General features: G+C 37.2%; 1 protein-coding gene across 1 annotated transcript in view; it reads right to left on the bottom strand.

The window, feature by feature from the left end:
- Window positions 1–18,043, bottom strand: part of LOC112679572 — a 214,805-nt gene that overhangs the window by 57,280 nt on the left and 139,482 nt on the right. Inside the window, exon 5 of the mRNA XM_025549440.1 lies at window positions 14,675–15,778. Within this exon, the coding sequence (XP_025405225.1) occupies window positions 14,675–15,778 (1,104 nt within the window). The remainder of the gene's footprint in view (window positions 1–14,674; window positions 15,779–18,043) is intronic.

Genomic DNA, 18,043 nt, shown 5'->3' with positions numbered 1-18,043 from the left:
CACACGATGCGTATCGCATCAATCTCACTATATTTATTATTTTCAAGTAGTTATATTATTATTATTGTTGTAATTGTTGTTGTTATTATTATTATTGTTCCAGTCGAGCACGGAACTATATTATGATATTACATGTAACGTTGCATTTCGTTATCTGTTCCGTGTCTATATCACATGTTAAAATTTCATGTTTTTGGCTCGTCGAAATTACCGCAATGATGCCACGTGTACGACAATAGTATTTGACAATTGCACGAGTGAACACTATTACGTAACATCATTGTATTATAGTAATACTTGTACTAGCATATTATAATATACATACGCCGAACGCAATATTAGGGTATTTACATGAATAATTGAATAGTACACGTTGTCGTCGAAATACGCGTTAGAAAACGGAAAATTCAAACTTCACGCAGAGAATCTCGCAGGAATAAAAAAGGAAAGTAAAGGTTTTTTGGCGAATTATTATTATTATTATTACTCCATGTTGGAACTTCGCAGCGGCGTCGTCCATAACCGAAGAAATAGGTAGGATTTTCGTCTCGTTGTAATACCGTGTTTCCGGTATAATTTTATCGTTTCGGCAATAAAAACCGGCAATATTCCATCGGAACAGTTTTCAATACAATCATGTATATATATATACATTGAAATGGACTCTAAACGCTTGCTGCTGCTGTGTCGCCACCGCTACCACCGTCGTCCCCTTTTATGTTTTGTACGGTTAATTTTCATATTAAAGTTTATATGTGCCCGGCGAGAGGGAAGAAAATCGATACCGTTTCGGATACGGTATTTTGTTTATCTTTTTACGAGCACAACTGTAGCCGATGATGTGGACATCCTAGGATAAAATTATCAATGAAATTCGCTGCACGTCATCACAATATTATAACTTGGTTGAAAACGACTAACGAACATGATTAAAAGTAAAATATTTCGCACAAATTAATACGAAAAAACGGGACACATTTTTCGAATATCTAATCTTATAACGGTTCTGTTATTAGATGTTTCTCGAGCGGTGCTTGTGGTGTAGTTGAAAAGTGGGAAATCCGCAAAGAATAATGTACGACGTAATATATTATGAGTTCAGACGACTGCGCACTTGTTGCAGAAAATGAAGTGTGATAGGGGTAATTTGACAAATACACTACTATTGTTTTTACAGAATAACATAACCTCGAAATATACATTTCCATTTTTACGACGTAGACGGTTTCACATAATGTAGTTTTCCAGTTGAACGGCTACGAACATGCGCGCGAATGGCGGCCGCGATGTGATGCCTCATGAACGCCTGGTAAATAAGAAATCACGCCACCCCTCGAAAGCCATAACACTGTTACTTTTCGAGATTGCTGTGCAAAATTGCAAAAGCACACACCCGAGTAATGTAACATTTTGTTCAGTACCTCGCGATCCCGCGAAAGAAATAAAAATATTTTAGTGTATGCATATTTTCATCATTGTAGTAAATTACTCCGTACCAAATATATAATGTATCGTTATTATGCGATCAAATGTCCGAAACGTTTTATGACACTTCTACACCCCATATTTGAGAATTCACAAAATTAAGTATTAAACAATATCTTTATTCCATATATTATATTTGCACATATCATATCGAGTGAAATATTAAGTTATTTTTCTTCGTCCTGCTGCGTTCCGTTTGAAGATTAAAAATAATAACAATAACGCTAGTACGAGTTTCTTGGCGTGACAATCAATAAGGTAGTTTCTAGTTTCTGCACATCGAAACACGTTATCGTTTTAATGACAAATATGTTTAACATTATAATATAAGTGTATACTGCAAATACTAAGTGAACATTACGGTGTGCTGGTTTTATTTTTCCATTCGGGAAACGTTCATTAACTGGAATATTTATATTACATGCCAAGACCACTAGATACTTTAGACCGAGAGATAATTTTTTCTCTGTTGTGTACCGCGTATGCAAAATAGGAAGAACACAAAACTACTCATAACACATGATCTCTTTTGTGTACGAAAACATCGCATGCAGAAAGTTTATTAAAAAAATACTATTTATATGAATACGCATATTACGAATAGGTTAGGTATAATATGCTGGTGGTCGGAGGCACAAAATTAGCTACGGACTTCCTGTGTGCAATATTACGCCGGCGGGACGGTAAAAACCACATTCGTGCTCCGGTAGCCTTTCCTTTATATTTTTCAATTCAACGTTTTCAAAAGTAATCCATACCGTAGCGCACCCGAATTATTTTTAATACAATCTACCGCTGCAGCATTATCAAACAACTGTACAACGTATTATAATATTATTATTGTAATCATCTATCATGTCGGGGGCATATTAGGTACGCACAAGTAAGTAAACGACGTGAACGGATCGAATGTCAACATACTGATGTTCAGCATGCGCATACATGAATAAATAATTTCGTATGAAAACCGTATGCAACTAAAAAATCGTTTTGTGTACTCGTGCGCACGTAAATTAACCGTTCGAGTCGTCCCGTCGCAAGCGTATGAAAATCATATGATACTATCATGTTCGGTCTTCATTATTAGTCCATATTATATACATGTGTACACTATGTGCGCACTACATGAATGTTGCGCGAAGAATTTGCGAAAAAAAAACGGCACAAGCGCGAAACTCATTTCCAGTCAGATAAGCCACCTGTGCTCAGTGACTAGAACACGTTGAAGTGCTGTTGTGCACACGTCATGTGCCGGTGTATGTGGCAAACAAAAAAAAAAAAAACTCGAGCGTATGTACGCGTAATATATATTACATATTATTATACATTGTGCGTGCATTGTAACAATAATTATTGTATTATAATAATGAGCAGTACACGTGCGGATCGCGGCTGACGTGTTGCACACACGCGGATAAATGGTATGTTTGATGCGTTCGACGTACGTACACACGCACACTTTTCTGTCAGCGTTAGAAAAGAAAACGCCAATAACGATACATTGTAGACATGTACGTATGTAACTTCCCCTTGTTCGTCGTCCTTATTGCTGTACGTTGTACATCATTCACGTAACGCGGAGACGTGATTACAGGGGTGCGCTACGGTGCACTCGTATCCCCAAGTACAATGCGGCCGACGCATAGATGATATGCTTTAGGCACTAGAGGCTCTTTGTTAATTTGTTGAATTATTGAACATCGAACAAACAATTAAATGACGTTGCGGCATCAATATTTTCGACTATGCCGTTGTACTTCGACGAGCGATAGCCGAAAAATATTAGATTTCCTCATTCCGTAAACATTTATATCCCACCAAATTTTTGGACGAGTAAAACTTAGTGTTATTTAAAACCGCAGTAGTTGAGTGTATACGAATCTTAGATTCAAGGGCTACGCGACCGAATTTAGCGACTTCGAGTACATGACTCCGCTGTTATAACAACATCAAACTCATGGAGCTTTTGGAACAGCTGAAACGTATCGGAATCTCGTAATCACGTAACGGTACGCCGTGTAGTGTTATCGAGCGCGATTTCGTTCTCTTCGTCAATCGCTGCCGGCGACAGCACAATGGCGACGGTGACGACGAGGAAAAGGTGCAAACAACTATACGCGTCTGTCCGTCAACGGAAACAACAACGTGTTGTTGACCTTACCGCGTATACGGTCACAAGTTGCGGAAGTATGGAGGCTAGTACATCTTGGAAAATTACGTGTGTCCGTCTCTCTCTCTTTCTCTGTTGAACTTGACCCGGGGGCTTGCTGCACCGCCCATAACACGCTAAAGTGCGATAATAAAAATACTAATTCGCGCTGCGACCAACAGCGAATAGTCACCAGCTGCTGGCAGTTTGTGCGCGTCAATGATATTTGAAGTAGGAGGAGTAAGCAGCCGTTCGCTTTTATACGGCAGCGGTGTCTTTTATTTCATTTTTTTCCCACCACGTGGTCGAAAAACAAAAATAAATTTCCGACGCGAACTTTGAACAACTGTTCTACGAACTTGACGAGCGTGAAGGTTCGGAAAACGAAAATTGTTTTAATTTAATGAAATAAACGAGCGTTTAAAGTGAAAAAAAAAATTGTTTTTAAAAATACTGCACATTGAATGTATATTGTAAAAATAACAATTTGGTGAACCCAGAATTTGAACATTTAACAATATTCGGTGGTTATTAAAAAATATTGAAAGTCATTAGATATTAATAATAATAATATACATGTATCAGACGAAAAAGAATTATAATGTTAGCAAACCTTAACAAATATTATTCTTTCTTATGCTGCAGTGTTGTGTTTAAACAGGCTCACACTTCGCTCGCGCTAGCATACGGTATATTATCGTGTAATATAATGATTGTTTATATTAAAAACGAATGTATTTACGAAATAAAAATAAAGGATTGCGAAAAATATACGTAGCGTTGGTATATTATATAAATTACGTAGACAGAACTCTTATCAATTAAGTGTTTACTTTCATGTTTTATCCATCCGTGATAATACGCGAGTGTAACATGTTATGTTCTTCAAATTCTTACAAGCCTCAGGTATGTCCGTATTTTTTCTTGCTGCAGGTTCGTTCGATTAGATTTCCGATCGTAATCCTTGACCTTGAGTTCAATAGCGTTATAGTGCTACATTTGTGCGTACTGTCTCATTGATCCATTGACTGCAGTACAAACTCATTACGATGTAATATTTTCACCTTGGAACACTATTGTTTTTAATTACTTCCAACACATGTGCACGCAACATGAATTATTCGAAATATAAAAATGTGTCTTTCAATACAGCAAAACTGTTATGTACGAGTATTGCAAACAGCTAACGTTGAACAATAAGAACAGGTGCAACATGCGGTTTCAACTGGAATTACGGGTTTGGCCGTTTAAAGTCAAAAACGATAATTCACACACAAAAACTTCCGAATACGATTATATTACACACGGTTTGATATGTTCGCAGGAAGAAGCAAGAGTTGTTTTCTTGAAAGGTTCGCGTATAAAGACGATTAAATTCAACGTCAAGGAGACGTACGAGTAAACATATTATACTGTTAAGGTGTATGGTAGGGAGATGCACGCATAATATCATCACGCATCGAGTTGACGACGTTTTGTTATAATAATATTATGTAAAATTAAACCCCATTGGTATACCTATACTATTGTTCTAATTTTATTTATGGACCAAGAGAAAAGAAAACACGCGCGTTTTATTAAAGGCAAGGCGAGACGGCGAAAGAAAAAATATATCCTGTGGCGGCGGTGACGCGGTAACATTTTATCGTAGCAGCAGTATACTATAGGTACACGGAGGCCGATGAGCGTACGAGTTAAAATATATATATTTATATTTATAAACAAACATGTACAATACAGCGGTTTAAAAGCACCAGCAATACAAACAGTAATATGTGAATATATGGTATTATGATTATTGGAGGCCGAATCGCGTACGGTCGTTGTGTAAAACGTGATAGGTATACTTAATCTGTCGCGACTGCCACCGCCGCCACCACCGAAATCCCTTCTGATAAATGAAGCTGCACGGAATGGGCGTGCACAGTAGTCGGTGTAGAAACAACCCTTCTGCGGAGCACGTACACACACACGCACGCGTGGGATTGAGCTCACACGTTTAGAACGTTTTTCTTAGCATTTTTTTCTCTTCCTTCTGCCGTTAATAGACTTAAGCCGTTTATCAATGATTTATTACGTCGATCTCGTTGTATATAATATTATAATGACGTCACACCATATATGCATGTTAAATGTAATACAACTATCACGGTATGAATAATATAAACCTATTTTTATACACATAAAATGTATGTTGGTTATCTCAGACTAATAGATATAAAAAACTACTAAATTTAATTGTACGTGGTTTTTATTCAATACTTGTTATGTTTTCCAAGAAGGCTAAAATCTGTTAAAACTTTTAGTTAGTCTCACTATACCATCCCCAAAAGCAGATTTTAAGGTTTTTTTGTTACTTCGAAACCACGAATAAAAAAACAGTCATTATTTTTACATACAGTTATCAAAAAAAGATAATAATGACCAAAAATATATTAATAAGAAAATAAAAATCGTTAGATTATGTCATAATCGACAAAGCTCAAGGGCAATTACTATGTGTTGTTGGAATAAATGCATATAGTCCATAATATTCATATGGTCAAATTGAGGTTGCTCTAGTAATTCTTAAACCTTAACAAATATCTATATTTAAAAAAATCAGAAAAATAAAAATGTTTTTTATCCACTCGCGTTATGCTAATTAATGTAAGCATTAGTTTCAATATTTTAAGTTGGTTCAAATATATAGTCAATGAAATAAATATCGTTCAAGAACGAAGCGAATAATGCAGATCATCATTCTTTTATACCAATAACGGTAATGTGATCTCTCATCAGTACACAAGCCGTATTTTATTTTATCATATTTTCCTACAACGGATTATAGATTTTAGATTACATAATATACATATCGTCTATTTCTTGTATACTTACAGAGTTACCTAAATGTACACCGATACGAAAACAATACAACGTATTGAAATCTAACAACAGAAATGCGTTGCCAGGTCAGTTAGTATCATAATATATAAAGTTTATAACAATATATTCCATCGTTGCGGCCGATTAATTGTGGACACGTCGTTATGTCATTACAAGTTTTCATTCGGACATTGGCCTTGATCGGCGACACAACACTGGGAGAGCCCTACACGTATACATTGTAAACTGACACAAACGCAGGTCATTGCAATGTATGTACTCGTAGTGTATGTGTATATTATTATCATAATACGTACACATACGCTGCACGTACTCGATAACACCTATATAAGTATATAGTTGGCGCGTTAGAGTTTTTACTTTTCGAAGTCCGTTCACAAACAAATATACGTGTATTATATATTATAGTTGTAATGTGTTTATATATATATATATATATAAATATATAAATATATAAATATATTTATATGTACATGTACACATACACGGTGCAGAATATACGCTATTATACGTGTACACTTAGGTGTGTATATTCGTGGACAAAGCGATCGGAATGCGTTTTCATTTTTCACGCTTTTCCTCGGTACATTATTTCGATTATTACCTCATATTATATAACAACATAATATAACCTAAACCTGCAGTGTATTATAAGCACAGTTTTTTTTCATGTCTACACCAATGTCCCATTTATGTTTATGTGTACACGTACCGGACAGGTCGCGTCGTAGTGTTTTCTTGAATTTTCCATTTACGCGCGACGACTGCAGAAAAACACGTTGGCTTACCATTCTGTACACTCAATACGTAAGAGCGAACGCAGGGGTTTTAGGAGTTCAACCATTCTTCTCCAAAATATTTAAAAATAAATTACCTGTTTTACAAATGTAATATGTATAAACATTTTCTCATGGGGTTTTTTCAACTTCTCTTCCACCACGAAATATTTTTTGCGTTCACCACTGGAAATACATCGGTTCGCATAAAAGCTGGCAAAGAAACGGTTTTTGGAAATCCTCGCGAAATGTTAAAAAAATGTATGTTTCAGTTTTCATACACACAAAATTGACAAATGATAATTGTTGTAACAGCTGATATTAGATAGACAGAAGACACTATATCACGTTTTCCAAACGATATTCGTTCATATATAATTGTTAATAATTTCGTTGTCATAGCTCTTAGACATTTCCATAACCACCACCAAATTCCAAATTCCGGTGCTCACGACCGTACCAATTACGTGCAATTAAGATTGTACCAGGGGCGTATTTAAGGGAGGACGAAGAGGGAGATCACCCCTTCCTGAATCCGTATTTAAGGAATCAATTATATGTGAGATACACATTTCAAATTTTTTTTAATGTGGATCATTTTATAATGAAATAAAATTATACATGGCTTTGAAAACAGTATACTGTAGTATACTTGGTATACTATACTGGGCTTTTTGTCGGGTCCATAATTAGTGAAAAATATTATCAAAAATTTTACTTGTAAATTTTAAGCCTGAATTAATGAAAAAAAATTTAGTCCCCCCCCTAGAAGTAATTCTAAATACGACCCTGGATTGTACGTGTGGACATTGCAGTATATAACACCATTAAACATAGGCTGCTAGTTAATAGCCGTGATACAGACGCGTTCGTCGATATGAAGGAAAAAATGAAAAAAAAAAAAATGTCGCCTTCATTTCCACGTGGTACACCTATACGGCGCGCACATTGTGCTGTACGCGCCATCGTATAAACGTGGACGGCGGCGGTGGCGGCGGCGGCGATGGGTGAGCGGGAAAACAGGTGAAGTTACGACAATAGGTCGGCAAAAAAAAATATGACAATAATAATAATAAAAACCTTCTTTACATTGAACGTACGTACCGTATATTATATAAAAATACTGTACACGCACGTTACTGTCGCAACAACAATCCGTCGGCGGTGGCGGCGGCTGCTCGTTGTTTCCCGTCGAGCGGGGCGCCATTGTGGTGTGTGAGCGTGGCCGAATTCGCGTCGCAGGTTATACGCACGATATACGTGCCGTGTTCGACCGGCGGTTTCGGTTTTGACCAAGGTCGCGGCAGCAGTACCAACGAACAACGTAACAGCGGCGCACCGGCCGAGTCGGGATCCCGCGCCGAACAACAGGATTCGCGTCGCGTTATCCGCACCGAACAACAACTGTCTCCTTTTCGCCGAATCACGGGTCGTCCTCGCGCAGTACAATATGTTATTGTAACCTGCCGGGACCACGTTGTGCGGTTATGGAATATTATTACAAACGATGGTGTGTACCGCTCTCCGGTGCACCGTCGTAATGGCAACAACGATTGGATGGTGCGGTCAAAATCACCACTATTTTTGCACAATTGTTAACATTTTCTCGAGACGCGACGAACCCTCGTCGGCGGATCTGAACGCGCGTCCAGCATTGTACCGCAACACGATATCCTTGTCCGGCACTACATCCTTCTGTCTCGCCACGTTTGCGAATACAGTGTAGCGCATAATGCGTACGTCTACGATGGGCCAACGGGACGGTACCACCTACGGCCTAGGGGCGCCAACGTCATATGATTTCTACTTGTATATACGAGTTTAGGCGGTGTTCATTTTTCGCTGCCAATAAAGTCTAATGTAATACCTACACGAGTAGAATGGTTGAACAAATAGTTATGATCGTCGACGAATTGTACTGGACATTTTTATTGATTTCAGTGTTGTTTTTAACATCCAAGGCCACTCTGCGTCCTTATTAGCCTACAGGCGAGTCCGGCCCGCTTAATATACGGCAACTAAATAGGCATTGAGAGGTATTATAATAGATGCGCGTGTTTGGAAAAGTCCATATTGCACGGAAACTCTTATCAAATAATTGAATAACTATTAATAATTTTTTCACTTGTGAATATTTCGGTCTTCTTCTTCTACGATTAAAAAGGTCTTATATCACATCTCACATGGTCTTTGGTCCAAAAATATATATATATTATTTTTTATTCACCCTTTGTTTATTAACACGGTTCACCATCGATTTTGTTTTTGTTGACTTTTTTAGGTTTTTTTTTTAATATGTTTTTTGTATTTTTTTTTTTTCTAATTAACGATATCGATCGCTAATGAAATTAAACAACGAAACACGGCTTCGTATTAAAACAAATGAATAGGTATATACATAAACGTAAAGTAATAAAAAAATGAATAAAAATAAATTAATACCTACGGGAAAAAAGTGACTAAAGAGTTTACACAGAGTTCCTATACTTTATACATCTACAATGTTATATTTTGTATTCTTATTAACATATGCGATTTACGAGATATTATTTTGATAATAAATAATAAGGTGACTTTTCAGTATATCTATGAATCATGCATTAACTATCAACATGAATTCGAATTCGATCACACTCAGATATGAAATGTAATGTTTATTTATGAGTAACAATAATACATTTCGTTAAAATATTTATTATTTGTAGTTATAGTTTATATATTACATATAATACATACTTTTTAAACAAGTATGAGCGACTGAATATTGCTAAATTAAGTTCAGCAGTATAAGTAAATCAATAATATATATATGTACATATAAAATATGCCATCGTAATATTCTTTGTTCGTAAAAAATATACAACTATTATTTGTCGACTTAGCATTTTTATATATATTTTTTTTTGCTTCTATATTATCCCTTTTGTAATAATTATGCATTGTACTTAAATTATTATTTTCATACTGGGTGTTTATTAGTAATATTAAGTTGTAATAATTTAGTTAGTATAGTTATTGATATTTATAAATAAAAGTGCGACTTGAACTTTATTTTAAAATTTGAACCAAATAAATTGATGATTTTTTTTTCATAAAAATAACACAAAATTGTATTTTTAACTAGTTTTTTATAACAATCCAACATAGAAAAATATTTTATCTTAGAACGATATATTTTATATATTTGAAAAGAAAAATTATAAAAGGTGTTTTTTTTCAAGATTAATTAAAAAAAAATTAACTTAAACGTAAATCAATTTCATGTTTGTTGGCTGCAAGACATTTTTTATTCATTGTACTATGCCACGCATATAATTTCCATTATATTAGTTATATTTTATAATAAAACAATTATTTCAATGTTTTAAATGTTAATAGTGTAATCCTAGTACGTTTAAGACACACTGTATATATGTTTACTAGTTTATGACAATGCAAAATCCCCTAATTTTCGTAATTCCTAACACTCAATTCGTGTCATTGCGCGCCGAGCTAATACGATAAAACCAATCACTTTACGTACACCTATCAACTATACCGTTCAGCGAAAGGACTTAATCCGATCTATTTACACTTCACCAAACAATTTAGCACAGTGCGAACGTGACACCTACAATAAACGTGAGCGCCGGAGGCGACGATGTAGATACTATAATACGGGGAGAGTGTACGTCGAATATGCAAATCAACCGAAAGGACTTGGTGAGACAGAAAGAGGGCGAGTATAGGTATCATCTATCGAAAACACATGTGCGCGGGCTTGTTTTTCGAGAAAATTACATACAGGCATTTTTGTTTTTTTAACTTTTCATCAATAGATTTTCAACATGTAAACCGCAAATTACATACGAGGTACCTGGTTTTTTTTCATTTGCAAACCGATTTTTTTTTACCTGCGGCTTTGTACACGAGTGTATTATAATATACCAACGGCAGCGGTAAACGTAAACGCACACGCACGCATCATTCCAATACAAAATTAATCAATATTTTTTTTCCCATTTTAAATGTTGAAACGAGAACGTTATTATGTTTAAGCTTACGCGTGTGAGTTTTTTCAGTATAATAAAACTATTGCTAAACACGGGTGTGAATAATAATCAAATCGTATATATTTTTATTTATTTTTTGCCAACGTTCCTCCGATCAAACATCAATTATTTTTATCGTATACAATGTTGGTATAACAGTATGCTCTTAACGAATAAAACATGTTTTTATCAATATCCAAAAAATTAATTTGAGAAATATTTACATTATCGTACGAACAGATAGCGCAAGGGAGATATGTATTGCGAACCAGCGTAATTGCTATATAACATATACATTTTATAAACGGGCCGAGTGTATAATATTTTGCGCAGAGTTCAAACGAACGAAGTGAAAACATGGCCGACAGATCTTAACTTCACGCACGACCGTCCGCGCCAGTCCGTCGTTGTTCATAGTGGAGTTCCCGCAATGATTATATGTCTTCTTCTTGGCAGTGTTGTACCATACCGCGGCGGTCGTAATGAACGACCGAAGAAGATTACAGCGATATCGTACCGGTTGCATATCACGCGTTATCATGCGAAGATCGGGTGCAGGTACGCTTTCCAAAAAAAAAAAAAAAAAAAAAACGGAGAAGAAATAGACAAAACAAAATATATACGTATATCTATTGAAAAAAAGAAAACCTCGTACGGTTAATTAAATGGTTCTGCGTGTTGTATATGTGTGATTTACGGATGTATATGATGTAGGTACGCATCCGTTCGTTGGTTTTTTCTTACATTTTAATGGTTTATTTCGTTATTACCATTATATTACTGTAGGAAGTGAAATTTTCCAAACGGAATCTTCGCGTACTACGACGTAGATTATGCTGTATAAATGAAGTGGACAACAATACGGTTATACGTTACGTCAATTACTTTACCAACAATATTTTAAAATATGGACTAACCATATACATGGTTATACAATAAAACGAGATAAAATAATATTATGAGTGCAGTAATTATACGTGTGGTCAATAATTTTATAGTGTTTAATATTTTAAATTTTGAATGTGTTAGCCTTGTTTTTTTGACCGTTCAAAACCATGTTGTTAAACAAATTATTATATTTTATCGAGCCTTCACGAGTTTTGGTTGGTCGTTTAAGTATGTAGATACTGTAGACACTATATAATCATAGGGTAAAACATTTAGATTTTCCAATCACGTTCTGAAATATAGTATGACAATAATATAATCACGCATTTACAACAAGGATACTAACCAGTTAACCTATGGTATAGCAAAAAGTAGTTACAATAAAATATTATTTTGTAATAAATATTATGTAAACAACACCTTCGTCGTGTTGAAATGTAATGAATTACTAAAAAGCATAAATTATCAAAAATTTGTATACCCATAATTTCGTAATTTCGTTACTCAAGAGAGCATTTGTGTTGTCTAAACATTTCGAGAGATCCGAGTGTATGTAAAATGTGTCAATCAAAACGTATTAATACTCGCAAAATTGAATTAAACAATCGTGTGTAGGTAAACCTATATAGACGACTGGTGCATGAGTTGTGACATAATTTTGATAATGTACGACTAAACATAATACGATTTGAATTTTGAACGGTACCTTTGGACTCATCACAATATAATAATTATGATGTTGTATTGAATAAATATTCATATCGCACATCCAAATTTGACTTTTGGGATGTATGTGGATACAAACGTTTTAGAACACGGCGATCGTTTTTATATTATTAAGGTCAAAACGGTGTGGAGCGCGTGGTTTTGTTTCATTCATATAAACGGCGTACATCGTATAATAATATACCGCAGAAGGACTACGCGTAATGTGATTATAAATTCATCACATGACGTACTTAAGAAATTCGAGTTTTTCCACTTTTTACGTACACACATTGGCATACGATTATTGTAATTACGATACACAATATACCTGCTTTTAGGTTTACAAACAAAATAGTATATGGTTGGTGTTATTTAATGTGTACGCGAATTTCAACGACAATTGAATGCGTGAGTTTAAAACCGTTTGGACAGTACGAAACGCGTCATTGAATTATTATATTGTTTCCATCGCAGTCACGATACCGGTGGACGAACGCGTGTCATCGCCATAAACCACACAATGCGACGGCTAATGAACGAAAAATTTCTCAAAACTTGAGAAAATCTACGCGGGCATGCGTTTTACGCACATATTATACTGTACTGCGTCGACGACGCACGTTAAGGACGAACTTACGTATCACAAGTACATACCTACAATGACCCTGGCACTATGTACACACACACACACACACACACGTATAAATAATTTTATGTTAGTCAAACAAAAGGGTATCCCGTAAGGAAACGCAAGGAACGCACGCGCAAACATCCTGGATTTCACTTGTGTAAAAAATATGTTATGTCATCTTCAGTTAACAGGCCATAAAAGTACCGAATGTTATGATAATACACTGTTCGAGTTGATTGCCAGCCAGTGTTTTATTATTATTATTAGTATATAAACAAAGGCGCGTACGACCGCGAGAACCTGTCCTCGTGGGGATACCTAAACGCACATTATACGTTGATATCGCCCAGGAGTGTCTTCGGCGCGTACACTTTTGTCTTTTCGTGCACGCGGTGCACGGTCTTTGTTCGCGTATTATTTTTATAACGTTTACGGTTTACACAATATTCTGCGTTTGAACGGAGAGAGAGAGTGAGAGTCGGGTACAACCTTACTGCGCGTACAAGTCCACTGTTCGGATGTTGCCGCATGTATTTGCGCGTACACTTAAAAAAACTTTCAAACGACTTTCAACCATCATTAGGAACGTTTAAAATAATGATAATAATAGAAAATAAATCGAAAATATAGTGCACATACGTTATGATGAACTCGGATCATGTTCCATTTGTGTGTATGTTACGTTTGATGAGTATCTCGACCTAGAGAGTTACGTGAACGTTCCGTTTTGACGCGTACGCGTAACCGCTACCATCGTACGCTTTGTGTGTTCATTTAACGGCTTACGTACACATACCATACACATATATATATGGGTTCCTATTTACAACGCTCGCACGTATAAACGTAAACAGTTAAACTAATTCTCGTACGGAAGAAACTGTGCGCGATGCGATATCGCGCATTTCATAATTGCCACTGTACGGTTAGATCTCACCGGGCTTTGATTACAACTATAATTATTGTTATCATTAATATTGTTGTTGTTGCAGTGCAATCTTACAAGTCTGAATGGGAAAAAACTACCGGTTTCTTTTTCTTTCAATTTCAAACTGTATGAAGCTACAAATCGTTCGAGTAAACGATGATAATAACATATTATATACGATACGGTACTAACCTTCGTCTCCTTGCCGGTATGATGCCGAACGGCAAACGGAATCCGCCAGGCGAGTTGACCGCGGCGGAAGACCCGACGGGACCGGCGGATGGCTGTGAGGGGTGCTGGAACACGGTGGGCAACAGGGACGCCTGCAAGTTGGCCACGCGCGCCGCCATGTCGCACAAGACGCCGTCGACGCTGCCACCTTCGCCGTTGCCGACGCCGCCGCTGCCACCGCCACCCACGGTTGTGTACAGCGGCGGCGGCAGGTGCGAATTGAGCAACAGGTCGGGCAGCCTGTCCAGGTCGTAGGGCATGGTGAGGCCGGCGATTGCGGACTGCGGCGGCGGCGGCAGCAGCGACGCGGTTGAGAGTGCGGGCGGCGGAGGCGGAGGCGGGTGGACGCGACGCTGTTGCTGCCGGCGTTCCCGCCGTTCCCGCCGCCGCTGTTCCCTGTACGTGGACGGGAACGCGGGAAACGCCATCGCGTCCGTCTGCGCCTCCGTAGACGCGTACGTCCTCTCGGCCGTCGTCACCATCGGCGGCTTGGCGTCCGTGCCGGCCACGCCACCGCGGCCCTGCGCGTCCACCGCGCCACCGGTAATCACACTGCTCCTGTTGTTCATCACTACGACGCGCACTCGATTATCATCGCGAACGTCCGCGACGTCGTTATCCTCACGGTCCTCCCTGTAATCGTAATAGTAAAGGTCGTCGTCGTCGTCGCCGTCGTCGTCGTCGTAGTCGTCGACGTCGACGTCTTCGCTATCACAACACCAGTCACCGGCACTGACACAACGCGGCGGCACGAAACGCGACGGCGGGCGCTGTACGTTTGACTGAACGGCTGTCGCGGAACGTGAACGCGACGACCGTTCACCGAGTGCCGCGGCGGCGACGGTGCCTCGGTGTTGCAACAGCGATCCACGCGGCGAACACCGGTAACCGGTTGTCGCTCGTCCCGACGCCGCCGCAGCGACCAACGCATCGTTATTTGGGTCACCGGCGACGACGGCCGTGGTTTCCGCGGTACACCAGCACGGCGGCGGCGTCTTGTCTCCGCCACCGCCGCCACCATCGTCCAGCAGACGGCACACGGACGACGAACACGAACCGGCCGACCTGGAAATAAGAAAGAAAATGAAAAAATAAATAAACAAAAACAATACGATGAGAAAGAAAAAAATATTTGTACACGTTTGACACAATAATAATAATTAAAATCATTACCCTACATTCATGTGCCACAAGTTTACCTATGCCACGGAATCGTCTTTGTCAGAATGCGCACATAAATATAAGACCATTTAAGTTGTAGTGTAAACAATTATTATTATTTAAGTGCTAATGATCGCTACTGCATTATCTTAGAATCAAGTTATTTGTTTTTGCATTCTTCACGCGTTACAGCAGCATGTCTTGTATGAAAGCGTCATTATTGTGAACGGCGGTGTTGGCTGACACGTTGGAGGGTGACACAAATGGGACAATAGCCCTGCAAGGCAGAAGTATTTTTTTGACTACAATCTTTTTAGTTCAAATAAATGATATGACGAAAAACGCACTCAAAATGTATACGAATAAAATATAATGTATTTTTATATTATAATTGAAGTGCTCATCGATTAATAATTCAGTTTATATTTTTTAGACAGACGCAGTTGCAGGATTTTTACTAATGAAGGTATCTACTTATACTATCTACTCTAGTAACAAAATGTACATATTTTTAGTTGTAATTTAATTCAATTAAAATCCATTGAAAAGGAAAACAAATTTAATTCTATCATATTTATAAGAACTTTATAAACATATTCATAGTATTATAAATAAAAAATACTAATTCAAAAAAAAAAATTAGCTCAACGGAAAGGGACCTATACCTCTTAGTAAACATTGATTTGGAATAAATATATATTTTAATCCATTGAATGTCTTTAAGTTAGATATGTATAAAAATCATTGCACATAATTTAATTTTTTTAAATTTATATTGCTATGAAATGCTAGTAGATGTCAGTACCATTGATATAATATGTTTTATATAATATATGACCAGCCGCGTACTGTCTAGATAATGCACAACACTGGTTATTTATTTTGTCTTACCAAATAAATCATGTTAATTCTCTTTTAACCATTTTATACAGTGTATTATATTACGTTTCAAATAAAAATCAATTAAAATCCTCTGTGTTAAATGTTGACGACAATTGGAATATAATTTTTTGCATACGAAAAAGCACTAATAATAAACTTAAAAGTCTTTCTTTTAATAAAAATTATAATACTCAAAATAACTTGGGTATATCAATAACGAAGACAAAAGATCAATTTATTTGTTTTTCACGAAGGAGTGTTTTATGGTGACGGTATATAATTGTTATTTTAAGAGAGAACGGAAATGTTTGACGAGATCAGAAGAATCTTTCAAGACTATTATTTCAATATATATCATTATCTTACTGTTTTTGTGTATTATTATAGGCATTGAAAATGTTTACAGAGCATTCAATCTTCCACGAAATTCTTGAAAAATTCCAAAACCTGCTCCCTTACTTATAGAATCATCTGCTGTTGAATTACTTTCATCCCAAAAGATAATTTCATCAGCCATTCAAAGTTGTCGTTACTCTCGTAAATTCTATACAATTAAGAAATCGAAATGATAAACACAAAGGTAAACGGTAATCGAAATTAAAACATGACTCTCTAGGTATAACATTTTTGTCACACCTGTACCGAAAGTTTGGTTTTCGACCATGGTCGAAGCGTTGGAATGTCACATTTATCCGTCCAGTGGGCAGTAAGATGGGAATTCCATAGTGGCGGGCGGTAAAGTGGAAATTCCAAAAAGTGTGGGGAAGGAAAAGTGGAAATCCCTATAACACTGTGTAGTAAAGTGGAAATTTCCAAGAGCGCTGGCCGCGTATTCCCAGCGTTGTGTCCTAGCTACTTAAATGTATACCACGGTCCGTACAAAACATAAACTTTCGGTTAAATCTTATACACGTATCACAACCTCCTTGCACGACGCATAAACATTTAAACATAATTCGTTTTTACTGTTCCCACACAAGTGCGTTGGACCTTACAGATAAATTTGTTTTGTGCGATTTTTATAATAATTCGAATTAGAAAATGAGATCGTTCGCGCAAGTGTCATGTCGCCGTTCAAACTAACCCATTTCGTGTTAACCGGAGCACCCGATAATGATGTCGGCGTGTTCGAGAATTTTCGATCGGCGCGTTATCGTGGTACGATTATCACCGGTCCGTAGACGCCATTACTGCCGGGACTTTTTTCCGCCGACACTTTCTTTGCGAACATCCATCTCGTCGTTTTTCCCGTGCCACCGGCCGTGTGTTTTTGTAGTTACGACATAG

This window comes from Sipha flava, unplaced genomic scaffold, assembly GCF_003268045.1.
Source record: "Sipha flava isolate LNK unplaced genomic scaffold, YSA_version1 164_pilon_pilon, whole genome shotgun sequence".
In the NCBI taxonomy this organism is placed as follows: domain Eukaryota; kingdom Metazoa; phylum Arthropoda; class Insecta; order Hemiptera; family Aphididae; genus Sipha; species Sipha flava.
The sequence above is the reverse complement of the archived record's forward strand: the minus strand, read 5'-3'. Positions and strand labels throughout refer to the sequence as shown.